General features: G+C 42.2%; 1 protein-coding gene across 1 annotated transcript in view; it reads right to left on the minus strand.

Moving 5' to 3' along the window:
* LOC307118026 (uncharacterized protein) overlaps positions 1 to 15467 on the minus strand; it is a gene marked incomplete at its 5' end in the record, with an annotated part of 31141 nt that overhangs the window by 15404 nt on the left and 270 nt on the right. The window contains 7 exons of the mRNA XM_079803318.1: positions 69 to 210; positions 283 to 470; positions 1647 to 1788; positions 2076 to 2249; positions 8679 to 8839; positions 9126 to 9278; positions 15245 to 15404. Of these exons, the coding sequence (XP_079659444.1) occupies positions 69 to 210; positions 283 to 470; positions 1647 to 1788; positions 2076 to 2249; positions 8679 to 8839; positions 9126 to 9278; positions 15245 to 15404 (1120 nt within the window). The remainder of the gene's footprint in view (positions 1 to 68; positions 211 to 282; positions 471 to 1646; positions 1789 to 2075; positions 2250 to 8678; positions 8840 to 9125; positions 9279 to 15244; positions 15405 to 15467) is intronic.

Here is a 15467-nt window from a genome sequence, read left to right on the forward strand (position 1 = left end):
CATAGTCGGTTTCAAATCTAGTTGGGTTCGCTCTTGGTCTACTGATGTCGTTGTCACAGGTGACTCACCCAAGGAGAAAGGGAGGAAAGACTCTGGTTTGAAGAATTGTCCATTATCGTCTAAGAAATTCTCTGGGTTAAAAGTGTCTGGATACTTCCAGTGCTCCTTATCACTTAAAATTGCTGTTAAGTTAGTCAGTATCTCGGTGCCCTAGAAAGACGATGTTTGTTAGTTGAACAATTTCAATCAGGAAAAACAACACATCCAGGCTCCATTCATTACCTTGGGAATGTCGTATCCTCGTAGTTTTGTGGGCTGAGTTGTTTCATGCATCAAGCCAGAGGGTGCAATGTTGCCAAAGCGCTGAAACTCATGAACAGTGGCGTTCGTGTACGGTAGTTTGTCACGGTCATCCATGCTGGGAGAGCGATCGTAACCCAGCACCCGAACAATCTCCTCATGACATCGTTCTGTAATGCAATTAAAGTTCATGAGTGTATGTTTCTCAATGTGAAAAATACAAGCAAGCCACTGGAAGGCTGACCTCCTGAAACACTGTTGTGCCGCTTTCTAAAACCTACTCCAACTCAATCAATGGTGTGTTTGGGATGGGGCTACATGTGTGCCACGATGAAAACCTGTATAAACCTAGTTGCATTTACAAATTATGCAATACTATTTCCATTTGGCATTTCCAACTACACTTATCAACTTTATATCTACATTTACGAACTAGACAGATCCAAAGCTGATAAGTTTTTATGTATATCTCAGCATTGCTTCTGCATTGTTTCTGTATTGTTTCTTTATCACCTAAGTATTTACCAGAGAATGAAAAGAGGGGCCTTTTTCCTTTGTCTTCTCTCTCTCTCTTTTTCTTTAAGGGAAGCATACCCCCACATATGTTTCTCATTTGTGGAGCAAGGATAAGATGACGAGTGAGGTTTTTACTTTCCTACTCTTTGCATTTTTAGGAGTACAAGGCAAGGCTGGTTAATATAATGATTGCCAGATGTGTTCTATATGTTGCACGGGTATCACGTGTCTCACGTTCTCATACCATATACCATATATGACGTAATCTTTCTCTCATTGGTTAAATCCATATTACGCCTCTTTTTTTTCTCCTATATGTTCTAATTCCTTTGTTCAATAAAATGAAGATTTTCCCCTTCTCTCAGATCTGAGTCTAAATTACTTGCAATTACCAAGGACACTGAAGGGCACGGTACGGGACAAACTGATAAACCTATCAAATTGGAATTAGAGAGCATGCATACATTTATCAATTCATGCATTCATTCAATGTCAAATGGATAGTTCCCCCCAAAATGAAAATTCTGTCATCATTTCCTCATCCTCAAGTTGTTCCAAACATGTATGAGTTTCTTTCTTTTGTTGAACACAAAAGATGATATTTTGAAGAATGTTGGTAATCAAACAGTTGACGTAGCCATTGACTTCCATTGTAGGAAAAAATCCTATGAAAGCCAATGGCTACCGTCAAATGTCTGGTTACCAACATTCTTCAAAATATCTTTGTTTGTGTTCAACAGAATAAAGAAACTCAGAGTTGGAACAACATGAGGGGGAGTAAATGACAGAACTTAATTTTTTGGGTGAACAAGCCGTTTAATCCTAAGTACCTTGTACATCTGGGTATTGTGCCAAGTAGATGAGCCCCCATCTGATGGTGGTTGATGTGGTGTCGGTTCCAGCCAGGAACAAATCAGCAGCTGACATAATCATGTTATCCTCGTGAAACGTGGAGTCCTCGTTGGACTTTTGCTGCTCCAAGGAAAACAGAAAGCATTTCAATTGATCCATGCATGTCTAGTTATCTAGCAGCCTACCGTGATTTCACCTTGTAGGATATTGTTGGTCTTAAATCAAATTTCTTATAAGAGTTAGAAATGGAACTGTGGGTCTGAAGAACATTTTAGGGGTAGTTCATAACAAAAGATGTTCATTCAAGAACATGTTTTACTCTGCAAAATCGCTGCCACCTTTCCAAATAGTAACTACCATCAAAGAGTGGATTAAACAGCTTCTAGAACGGTTGGTCGTGATCTCACTTTCTCAATCTCCAGCTGGTAGGCATCAATGTAGTCCCGTGGACTGTCTGGATCCAAAGTTTCTCGGTGTGCTTTGATTGCTTCCCTTAAGAAATTCTTCACCTCATCGCCGTTCTGATAGATTTTCTGGTGTGGCCCTGGGAAATGTTTGATGATGGGAAGTAAGTTAAAAACCTGGAAAAGAAAAAGGCTACAGATAACTATGCAACATCAACAGCAAAATTTTCATTTTAACCTGCTCTAAAACACCTGCGTCCTAAATCACATACTCCCAAAGTAGGTACTTCTTTTGAGTAACTATTTCATGAGCATTAAAGGGGTGATGAACTGGATTTTTTATACTGCTTTCTGAGGTCAACTTATGACTCATCCAGATGGCATTCACATCATCGCGGGGGACTTTAATAAAGCTCGCCTTAAGACTGTTCTCCCCAAATTCCATCAGCACGTTAAGTGAGCTACTAGGGGAGGAAATACATTAGATCATGTTTACTCCAATATTAGACATGCATATAGAGCGTCCCCCTTCCCCAACCTCGGACAATCAGACCACCTCTCCCTGCTCCTCTTCCCGGCCTACCAAGCCAGACCATCACAGCCTGGCTTGAAAATGCGCTCATCCAGCTGCAAGACTGCTTTGCCTGCACAGAGTGGAGTATTTTTGAAGATCAGGACCTGGACACACACACCGAGTCTGTCCTTTTCTACATCAAGTGCTTTATCGAAAATGTCACAACGGAGAGACGCATTCCGGATCTTCCCCAACAGGAAGCCCTGGATGACAAGTGAAGTCCAGACCCTGATCAGAGCTCGTCACTCGGCCTTCAGGACGAGAGACAGAGCTCTCTACAGCACTGCCAGAGCTGACCTGAGGAGGGGCATTAAACAGGCCAAGGACTCCTACAAGAGGAAAATAGAGGGACACCTGATTGACAAAAACCTGCAACAGATGTGGAGGGGCATCCAGGCCCTAACCAACTACAAAGGCCGCCCCCCTTCCACATCCTCCAGCAGCAGCACCCTGGCAGAGGAGTTAAACAGCTTCTTTGCCCGGTTCGAGACCACCACCACACACCTGCAGTCACTGCCTCCCTCTGGCTCCAGCACTCCACCTCTATCTCTTCAGGAGCACGAGGTGAGGAAGAATCTGAGAGCAGTGAACCCCAGGAAAGCTGCTGGTCCCGACGGCATGCCGGGAAAGGTGGTTAAAGCTGACAGGGATCCTCATCAAACTCTTCAACCTTTCCCTGACACATGCCAACATCCCCATATGTCTGAAGGCCTCTACCATCATCCCCATCCCCCAAAAAACTGCCATAGACAGCTTGAACGATTACAGACCCATCGCTCTGACATCTGTAATCATGAAGTACCTGGAGCGATCAGTCTCTCAGCACAGAGACTGCCTCCCTCCCTCCTTCGACCTCCACCAGTTTGCCTACAGGGCAAACCAGTCCACGGAGGATGCCATCGCCCTCACACTCCACACAGCGCTGAGCCACCTGGAAAACAAGAAGAGTTATGTGAGGATGCTCTTCGTGGACTACAGCGCAGCGTTTAATACAATCATTCCAGACATTCTCTACAGTAAACTGATACAGCTACAGATCCCCCTCCCCACCTGCATCTGGATTAAAAACTTTCTGTCGAGCCACCCACAAGCCGTGAGACTCGGCCCCTACCACTCCTCCAACACTTAGACTCAGCACTGGTTCCCCTCAAGGCTGCGTTCTGAGCCCTCTGCTGTACGCCCTGTACTCCCACGACTGCTCTCCAACCCACCCAACCAACCACATTATAAAAAATGCTGACGACACCACAGTGGTTGGATGTATCTATGATGGGGACGAGACCGTGTACAGGGCAGAGGTGAAGAATCTGTCGCGCTGGTGCTCAGACAATAACCTAACCTTAAATATCCTCAAAACAAAATAACAAATTTTGGATTTCAGGAAGCACAGACAGGATTACACCCCCCTCCTCATAAATGGAGATAGGGTGAAAATTGTCACCACCTTCAGGTTTCTGGGCACCGACATCTCTGCTGAGCACTCCTGGTCCTACAACATCAGGGCCATGGTTAAGAAAGCTCAGCAGTTGCCACACTTCCTGTGTGTCCTCAGGAAGAATAATCTGGACACTAGGGATGCCACAATTCTCAATATAATATTGAACCGTTCGGTACGGCCTTCATGATTCAATACGCGCTTGTGAATTAACTGTAATTATTTTTCTACAAATTCTATAATTTGCCTCCATTTCAATACTGAACAACACTACATACATTTACATCACACGTAAGTGGTAGAGTTATACTCACGGAACACTATAGTTATTTACAATCACGAAAGTTCATTATTTGCATGCGTTTTGAAGCCTTGCCGGTTTCATTCGCGTGCGCAGTTTTAACATGCGCTTTTCCAAACGTGCGCACTAAACGCCTGTCAAACACGTGATTACTGGACTAAGTAGTCTTACTGCACTAATACTGTCAAATACACACAAGGTTTACATAAACACAGTCGGTTATGTCTAAAGTGAAAGTAAAATCTGCGTGTGTAGATGCACGCAGGTCAAATTGACAGCAGCGCAGCCTAGTGAACACGCTGTTCTTAAAGGGACATTTCACCTCTAAAATGATGTCATTTATTTACTCACTCTAATATTGTTCCAAACCTGTATTCATTTCTCGATGACAGAATTTTCATTTTTGAATGAACTTTCTCTTTAATGTTAATACAACAACAAACGACAAAGAGAAAATCACTCACTGCTCTTGACAAAAAAACGAATACAGTAGCTTTAATAAGAATCAATGTATATTTTATAGTGAAGTGTATGTAGTGTTTTATTTTTACATTTATTCATTCAATTTCATACTTAAATGCTGCTGTATAGCTCTGAGCTGCCAGTGTAAATCTTATATATATATATATATATATATATATATATATATATATGTGTATTTTATATTATACAATACACTAGGAATGTGTACAAGGTTTTTTTAAGTAAAGTTTTAAGTTTAAGTAAGGGTTTTCAATTATTTTAAGTAAAATAAAGAAAGAGTATTGCAATAAAAAAATTATTTTTTCTCCTTAACCTCTTGCTGTTCCTGTTGGCTAAGAATAGAATAGCAAAAAACACTTGTGACAAGTCATCAGAACCGAACCGAACCGAACCGAAAACCGTGGTTAAAAACCGAGGTATGTATTGAACCGTGGACTAACTGTATTGTTGCATCCCTAATGGAAACGAAGCTACTACTGGCTTTCTATCACTCCGCTGTGGTGAGCGTACTAACACACTGCTTAAGTGTGTGGTACGCAGGCTCCAAGGCTGAGGACAGGAAGGCGGTGCAGAGGGTCATTAATATTGCCCAAAAGATCATCGGCTGCCCTCTGTCCAGCCTGGAAAACATTGCCACATCCTGCTGCCTCAGGAGAACCAAGGCCATCACAAGTGACCCTTCACACCCTGCCTACCCCCCCGTTTGATCTGTTGCCCTCTGGGAGACGCTACAGGTCAACCAAATCTCACACCAGCAGGCTGACGAACAGCTTTTTCCCCTGGGCCATACGAACTGTAAACACCCATGGACACTCACACACATAAGCCCCCACCTCCAATCACCTCATACCGCTCTGAAGAGCAGACAAATCAGCTCACCTCCCCCTACCTGCACTTTTGTTACAACAATAGACACTTTAAAGGTCCCATGGCGTGGCATTTTTCTATTATTTTATAATGTTTCCTGAAGTGTACTTATATTGTTAGTATGATTTTTACATCATAAAATGTCATAATTTTGAAATAAAAGGCATTTTTTCTATACTGATGTTTGCCCTCTGGCTGAATGCCCTGTTTCAAGAGGCGTGTCTGCTGTGAGACTTCAGTAAAAACGCCCACTGTTGTGATTGGCTGACATCTTTGCATTTGAATGAGTATAAGATCTTGTAGTGGAGGGGGCGTGGTTTAACGAGGTCTACGAGGCACGAGCCTGCTGCCAGAGAGACGGATGGACCGAAGTTCACTTCTCATCCTTTCTCTCAGCACGTCTCAGTTCAGTGAACTGTTGTAGTTACTAGCATATACTACAGGTTATTCGTTTATTTCTAGTCGGAGGGGCTGTCACTCATGTCAGAAAGTTAGTAACTCTAGTAAATTATGGATCAGCGCTGACTGGAGACGCGAACCGTTTAGAACGATTCAGTCCGATTTGGTGAACTGGTTCGGTTCACTAAAAAGAACCGGTTCGAAAGAATGATTCGTTCGCAAACTGGACATCACGAACCAGAGGCTGAGCGATTGCTAACAAAGTTATTTATAGTAATGCTGCCTAATTCCGATAGCACGTGAAGGCAGCATAACTACTGATTTGTGAGAGCGCTGCCAGCGTAAGTTTATTGTATCTGAGAGTTCTGAATGAACACGAGTTCCAGTCACGCCGAGCCCGTCTTCCTCCTTATTCTACCAACTTTGTAACACATGCAATGTACCATTACAGCTGTCGATATGAACGAGTTACGAGTAAGTGTTGATTATAGCATTATTTTTAGATATTTTCCTATCATATGAAAAGCGTCAGTGACGCACATTGAGTACACAGCGCAAACAAAGACACAACGGCGCAGTAATTAAATGTAATCCAGTTTATTGTGGGGAAAGCTGGCTAGCCCGGATACGCTCACGCTTACCCCCCGTCTGCTTAATCTCACGCCGTGTATGGCGCCTCCGCTGTGGGCCAGATGCAGTACTGGGGGTCGGTGATGTTGAAGGCCGACCGGCCAGTGCAGCCCGAGCCTCTGCGTGAGTGAGGTTTATCTTTAAAGAGATGTGAGTCTGCCGATGTTGAGTAGAAACTCACGACTGTATGTAGAACATATAGACGCGATGAGGACGTACAAAAACACTGACTCACAAGATAGAAAACACCGTTCTGTCGGGAGAGAGAGAAGCCGCAGCGTGTGCACGAATAATAAAGTTCTGTGTGAACTTGAATAATTAGCTACACATCAGAAATCACTGATCACAGATCAGAAGGAACTGAAAAAAGACTTACGTTTTAATTTATACATCCAAACACTGAGAAACTGCCAGCATTCACTCGTTCACAAGCCATGATCTCTCGAGGACAAATATGGCGCTCGCATGGGCGTGCCAAATTCTCTGGGCAGAGGAAAGGGAGGTAACCGTTCCTGTTATGACTTCATAACAGGAAAATTCCAGATCAGCTCGACTGGGCTTTCATTTTCTCAAAGGCAGAGAAAGACACCCAGAACTTGGTTTTACACCGATCAAAATTTCTAGCGACAATGACAATAAAGGCTACTCTACTCTACTCTATAACATTCACGTGGTTTTTACATTTAAAAACATCATAATGAATAAGTAATAGGCTAATTTCTACCCTGGTTTTGAGCCTAGCTCCTGAAACGCTGTTTTTATGGGCATGCCGCTTTCAAGACTTGGAAGTAAACGGCCACTGCTATGATTTGATAACAGTTTTGCATATTATAATGGATTCCGACTCCCCCGTCAGTACACATGGGGAATAGTTTTGAAAACTTTCAATGTGGAAAAATGGCAACTGGAATGATTCGCCCATACATGTTCGACCCAGGGCAGGACAATGAACCTCAGTAACGCCTCAAATACAAAGGATACTCCAGCCTGTGACACAGAGGTAAGCTATCGCTAATTATGTTTAGTTAGGTACGTACACATAATCAGTAGATATCAAACGATCTGTAGCAATGCAATACTAACACAAACGTTTTTTTACTCACATAAGTGTGTTGTGTCATTCCTGTTGGATCCAATATAGAAGGCACACCATCGTTTTTTTAATCTAATTCTGTCTGCAAATCCAGTCTCGACCTGTCTTGTTTACAAAAGAATCCACAGTGAAATGAATTGAAAAAATGCTCAATGTTTTACCACCGTGAGCTGGAACTTCATTAAAAATAAAGTTCAACTTTATTCCTAATATTGGAATCTGAAGGAAGCTTATGCAGCGACTGTGTTCTTCCACAACCAGGCACTGCACAATATTTTGTAATCATGTAGGCCTATGTTATTTATCTATTACATGCCACTCGCAAATCTGTGGGCGGGGCTACAGAATTAGGCGTTATTCTGTTGAGCCGGTGTTTCACTGCACTCTGACGTTACAGGGAAGCACATTCGCAGATCTCTCGTTTGCTGAGTCAGCTGTCAATGAAAGCTTTTCTTTGACTAACAATGACGTTTCAGCTCCGAAACTTGCAGGATATTCTTATATTACCATGACCTTTTATGTATCTAAAGCTCAAGGAAAAGTTGATTTCTCAATTCATGGCCCCTTTAAAAAAAGCCTTGTGGGATAGTAAAGTGTCCATTGGATGCACACTTCAGAATGTAGCTGGAAATAGTAGGTCATTCAGGTACTTTAGCACAGGTTTTGATGCGGCACGAGTGACCGCGGGTAAGTTTTGGTAACTTTTTGCCATAGAGTAACAATGCATTGTGTCGACAACTTATGGGAATGCAGACAGTAGAGTGAGATCCAGTTGGATACTAGGACAGTGTTTAGCTAATAACATTTTTAACACTTGTTCATACCTGCGCAACAAGTGACCCTGTTTGATTGACGTTCTCCTTCAGGATTTCCAAAAGGTATGCAAAGTTCTTGTTATCATAGTCGAACCGTTCCCCCAGGACGATGGAACATATAATGTTGGAAACAGCATTGTGTATTGCATGTTGTGGGTCGAAAGGCTTGCCTTCAACAAAGAAAACCATGTGTTAGTTTTTGGCAAGGAATGCATTGTTTAAAGATAACTAAAAGTTGAAATTTAGCTAGCTTGCTGACTAAACAAGCTGGTTTAATGGCATTTGAAGCTAAACTGAATACTAAGGCACAATGGGACTATGCACTCACATCCACATACTTGCGTAAAGTAGCATGTTTAAAGTTTGTTTAGAACTCTAACAAAGACAAGGTGGGACATGACAGAGTACAGAACCTCTAAACACTGAAAACATTCACAGACTAAAATCCTCAATAACCTTCTGATTTGAGCATTTCAGAGAGTAGGTAACTGCTTTCCTCCATCACGCGTTCCTCCAAAGATTTCTTTCCCAAGCCAAAATTCCTGAGCGTGTGCAGAGCAAACCGTCTCTGCTGCCTCCAGGCGTGACCAAACGTGACCATTATTATACCTGATGGAAAGAGAACAGACCTTTGGACAAAGTTGAGCAAAGACAGACAGACAACTTAAACAGATTCATAGGTCTACCAGCCCCAAACATCTTGACCAAGACAGTCCCATATCTAGACTAGCAGTAGATTGCTTGAGGCCCAGATCCAAACCAAGTCGACGGTCGTGTTTTTGAGTGTCGGCCGGCTTAGTTTTTTTGCTGTGTTGTGCACCGTTGGCTCTAGTTGGAAGTCGTCTGTTTTTTTTAAGGCCGATTCAGCATGTTGAGATTCAGCGGTGAGAGAGAAATCTGATTGGCTGTTCAGCTTAGCAAAGGAGTTCATGCACGAGAATGGCCGAGATGCAGAAAGATGCCGTCTTTCGTCGCCGCTAGTTGTTTGACATCGCTTGGTGTGTCCCGGACATAAAGGGTTAGTTCACCGAAAACTGAAAATTAGCCCAGGATTTACTCAACCCTCAAGCAATCCTAGGTGTATATGACATTCTTCTTTCAGACGAACACAGTCAGAGTTATATTAAATAATATCCTGGCTCTTCCAAGCTTTATAATGGCAGTGACTGTTGAGTCATTTATGAAGTCCATAAATTTATAATTTATATCCATATTTAAAACTTTATAAAGTAAATTATCACACACCAGTTACACTCATCAGACGTAGCATAAGCATTTTGAACTGCGAGAAGACGGTCCGCCGGAAGCTAGATTCTTTACTTTATAAAGTTTTAAATGCCCATAACCACTGGATATCTCCAAAGAGCTGAACATACCCACCAGCGAGGCCCTTCATTTCTTATTTGGGCTACATACTGACACATTTGCGTGTCGGTTTCTTCGAAACAGCTGCTCCGATGCGGCGTAAGAATGAATTTGAATGTCTTGCCCAGTGCTTGCCCCGCGACTTCAGGGAGAAACTGTTGTCTTTTCAGTGCTATGGGACAGTAAGTGTGTCTTTTGACATGCCAGCATGCATCACTGTACATAAAAAAGGTGAGAAATCAGTCATTGTGAAGTCTACTGGAAATGAGAACTACAGGTTATTTTTATGGTATGCCATAATGTGTTAATTTTTAAATGTGAATTTTGGTACATTTTACCAATATTTATCAAACTTTCAATATAAAAATTTCAATATGAAAATTATTTTCAAATATAATCATTGTTTATAAAAGAACAGATTTGGCCCTCAAAAAGGTACATCTTGTGGGGGGTTCGTTTATAATCAGGGTCGTTTTATATTCAGAACTATACGATAAATTCCTTTTTCCATTTCATCAAAATTCGGATGTACAGTGCATCTGGAAAGTATTCACAGCGCTTCACTTTTTCCACATTGTCATGTTACAGCCTTATTCCAAAATGGATTAAATTCATTAATTTGTTCCTCAGTTCTACAAACAATACATCATATTGACAGCGTGAAACAAGTTTGTTTGAGAAAAAAAAAAAAAAAAAAAATCACATGTACATAAGTATTCACAGCCTTTGCCATGACACTTAAAATTGAGCTCAGGTGCTCCTGTTTCCACTGATCATCCTTGAGATGTTTCTACAACTTGATTGGAGTTCACCTGTGGTAAATTCAGTTGATTGGACATGATTTGGAAAGGCACACACCTGTCTATATAAGGTCCCACAGTTAACAGTGCATGTCAGAGCACGAACCAAGTCATGAAGTCCAAAGAATTGTCTGTTGACCTCCAAGACAGGATTGTATCGAGGCACAGAACTGGGGAAGGGTACAGAAACATTTCTGCAGCATTGAGGGTCCAAATGAGCACAGTGGCCTCCATCATCCATTAATGGATGAAGTTTGGAACCACCAGGACTCTTCCTAGAGCTGGCCGTCCGGCCAAACTGAGCAATCTGGGGAGAAGGGCCTTAGTCAGGGAGGTGACCAAGAACCCGATTGTCACTTTGACAGAGCTCCAGCGTTTCTCTGTGGAGGGAGGAGAACCTTCCAGAAGAACAACCAGCTCTGCAGCTCTCCATCAATCAGGCCTGTATGCTAGAGTGGCCAGATGGAAGCCACTCCTCAGTAAAAGTCTGTCTGGAGTTTGCCAAAAGACACCTGAAGGACTCTCAGACCACGAGAAATAAAGTTCTCTGGTCTGATGAAACAAAGATTGAACTCTTTAGCCTGAAGGAAGGAAGCCTGGAGGAAACCAGGCACCGCTCATCACCTGGCCAACACCATCCCTACAGTGAAGCGGTGGTGGCAGCTCATGCTAGGGGGATGTTTTACAGCGGCAGGAACTGGGAGACTAGTCAGGATCGAGTGAATGATGAATGCAGCAATGTACAGAGACATTCTTGATGAAAACCTGCTTCTGATTGCTCTGGACCCCAGACTGGGCTGAAGGTTCATCTTCCAACAGGACAATGACCCTAAGCACACAGTCAAGATAACAAAGGAGTGGCTACGGGACAACTCTGTGAATGTCCTTGAGTGGGCCAGTCAGAGCCCAGACTTGAACCCGATTGAACATCTCCCCAACCTGATGGAGCTCAAGAGGTCCAGCAAAGAAGAACGGGAGAAACTGCCCAAAAATAGGTGTGCCAAGCTTGTAGCATCAAACTCAACAAGACTTGAGGCTGTAATTGATGCTGTAATAATTTCACTTTTATAAAAGTGAAAATTTTATTAAAGGTCCAATGGCATGGCATTTTTCTATTATTTTATAATGTTGCCTGAGGTGTACCTATATTGTTAGTATGATTTTTACATCAAAAAATGTCATAATTTAGAAATAAAAGGCTTTTTTTCTATACTGTTATTACCCCTGTGGCTGAATGCTCTGTTTCAAGGGGCGTTTCTGCTGTGAGACTTCAGTGAAAACGCCCACTGTTGTGATTGGCTGACATCTTTGCATTTGAAATGAGTGTTAAATTATGTTGCAGAGGGGGCGTGGTTTAGCGAGGCACTGCATGCATGAGAGAGAGAGACTGACCGGACACTCGTGAACCACGAAGAGCTAGAGGAAGTTTTATTGTACTGAGTTGTTGAGAGCGCTGTGCTGTTAGCGCAAGCTTATTTGTAGCTGAGAGTTCTGAATAAACAGTCCCAGTCATGTCGACTCTGTCTTCTTCCACCTTATTCTACGTACTTTGTAACACATCTAATGTACCATTATAGCCGTCGAGATGAACAAATTGTCAAAGTGTGGATTATAGCATTATTTTATGATCTATTCCTATCACATGAAGGGCTGCAGTGATGAGCATTGAGTACATAGTCTGTTGATCGCGTGAATACAGTGATCTCGTCATTGCAGCGCGTTTTCTCTCACAAAATGCTTTCACCACAACTAACAGCAAACACAACATTGACAGGAAGACAGTAAGAGCTTTGCTGTGCTGCATAACAGCGTCATTCATTATAACAGCAGTTTGGGCAAGTGTGCAGATACACTCGCAACGTGTGATTGACAGCTCAGGACATTATAAAGAGTGTTCTTTGATCGCTCTCTATAGTTGAATCACTTAAAAAACGGATTTGTTTCATGCTACTAACAGAAACTATCGTTTTAGTCACTGGCTTCACTGATGCATTACCCTTAGGGCATCAAGACGCCGATCATTAAACGATCTAGAAAGAAAGTCTGAGTGAACTTGAATGATTAGCTACACATCAGAAATCCCTGATCACAGATCAGGCATTAATGAACACTATTACGCACTGCTTGTCACGGTGCTGTCGAATCCATATCGTAAAGTCTGTTTGTAAAGCCTGTGCTGACATAAACTAATTCCATTCTCTCCAAGTGCCCTGGGCGGGAGGCAAAACAGAGGAAGGGGAGGTAACCTTTCCTGGTATGACGTCATAACAGGAACATTCCAGATCAGCTCGCCTGAGCTGTCATTTTATCAAAGGCAAACATTTTAGCCACTTGGGGACCATATACAGGCTAGGCGAACTCATATTAATGTTAAAAAACCTCATAAAATGAAATTGTCATGCCATGGGACCTTTAACAAAAGATAAACAAGAATAACTAACAACTACTAAATGAATACGATGAATGATGAAGTGCATAAGATATATAAAATACATCTGATTAAGTTGAGTGTGGCTATGGAAGAGTTGCGTTTTCTTATGGAAAGATAAACTGTTGTTTCTCTGAAACTAAGGTGAAGAACCTTATTATGCATCAAAGAAATAAACAAAAGATTATTTGTTATTAACTAGCATTAGTTGTATTACCTCTAATGTAAATTAGAAAATCATATACTGATAATTTACAACAATGCCATGGTTTCTGGAGAGAGGTTTGGTTAAGTGATATTTACGTTCCACTTGGTTGAGTAAGCAGTCTGATGGCGGCGATTCTTCCACTGGTTGTGCTGGGAGACAATGCAGTGGGAAAGGAGCTGGAACCCGTTTCAACAGTCTTGAACAAGAAGATCTGTGGGATGCTGATCTCCTGGAGCACCAAAGGGTCCTAAAATCTGGAACACGCAGATGAGGCCTGAAGTAGGTGCAGAAGGTCCTTAATCTGGGACACGCAGATTAAGGAACCTTGAAGTAAGGTTTGCTCTCCTGATCTTAACCTTGTTGCAAATGTCTCTGTGTGTCTTCTGACTCTCTGGGCCAGACACTCAGGACTTGGTCAATCCGCTTTTGTCTCTCTGGCATGGAGACTCGGGATGTGCTGTAGTTTTCTCGCTGGACTAAAACGTAGTGGTTGTAAATGTCTTTTTCCTCACAGGCTGGAGGCTCAGAACGTGGTTGTATCTGTTGCTGCCTCACAAGCTGTAGACTCAGATCTTTTGTTTTCTCTCTGGATTAACCAGAGACTCAGAACTCAGTGATCTGTTTCAGTCTCATCCTTGCAGGACTCAGACTCAGAACTTGGTGAACTGTTTGTCTCTCTCAAGGAGAAACTCAGAAATTGGTTGCTCTGTCACAGTCTCATCCTCGCCGGACAGACTCAGAACAAGGTGTGTCTGTTGAAAGGGTACCTTTATCCTTTTCCAAATAGGAGGAGATTGCAATTTGGCGCTTCTCCATTCCAGTGTTGCGATTGGCTGCTGGCATCAGAGGGGGTCCACAGTGAGGCTCACCCTCCTTTCTCCTGTGGAATTCATTTGCATACTGTACACAGTTAGAAGTCTTTAAAGTGTCTTTAAAGTTTACCAATGCATTTCTCACTTTCCAAACCACCATCAGAATACCCTTGGCAATATTCTAAACAAATAGACACCAAACGTGATGGAAAAAGATTGAACTGTTCATTAATTTGTTCATTAACAGCTGAATCTGTGTAAGATGTTGCATTACAAATAGCTGTCACTGAGAATACTTATTTCTCTGAATAAGTATGAAATGGATGTGTGTAGTTTACATCAGTCTTACGGTTTTCAAACATAGTCATGACTCGATTTGGAGGTATCATTGTGGTCTTTCTTTCACCCACTACTGCTAAGGTCCTGTGGAATTTTTATGGCAGTCATAGACCAGGACATTACGGATTTGGGGGAAGGGCAGAAACTGCATGTGGACCAATGAAATGTCTTGTCCTTCCTGGGCTTGGTACTAGAGCTGGTCTTTTTGGCCTCTAAGAGGTGTCTGGCTGTTGCCCTAGCATCTTTATCTGATGGCGTTGGACAGTTTGTTTGAGTAAGTCCACCAAGATCCAATAAAAATGTAGCAAACCTTTAACCACTGTTATGGACAGAGAGGGACCCGGCCATAAACTGCGCCCTGGAATGTGCTGTCCACTACAGTGGCAAAGGTGCTTCAATAAAGTATTGAGCAAAGGCTGTGAATACTTATGTACATGTGATTTTTTTTCGTTTTTTTTATTTTTAATACATTTGCAAAGATTGTTTGTAGAATTGAGGGGAAAAAAATATGAATGAATCGATTTTGGAATAAGGCTGTACCATAACAAAATGTGGAAAAAACTGGATGCACTGTATTAGTACGCTACAACACCAACATCTTCAAATTAATACATTTTACTGACCATATCCATTACTGATCCAGTTAATAAGTGGTACAGATGGCCTTCCTGAAAAAGATGATCCATTTTGAACCAGGGCTTCCTTCGTGACCTGGATTGTATTGAGCATTATCGTTGGCTTCCTCCCGAGATACAAAGTGGTCATCTCTCCATACTGAGGCATCTACTCGGAGAAGATTTCACAGCACTTCAACACAACTAAAGTGGTTTAGACATCATCTCACTT

The sequence above is a fragment of the Gobio gobio genome (assembly GCF_949357685.1).
Source record: "Gobio gobio genome assembly, chromosome: 21".
Lineage (NCBI taxonomy): Eukaryota > Metazoa > Chordata > Actinopteri > Cypriniformes > Gobionidae > Gobio > Gobio gobio.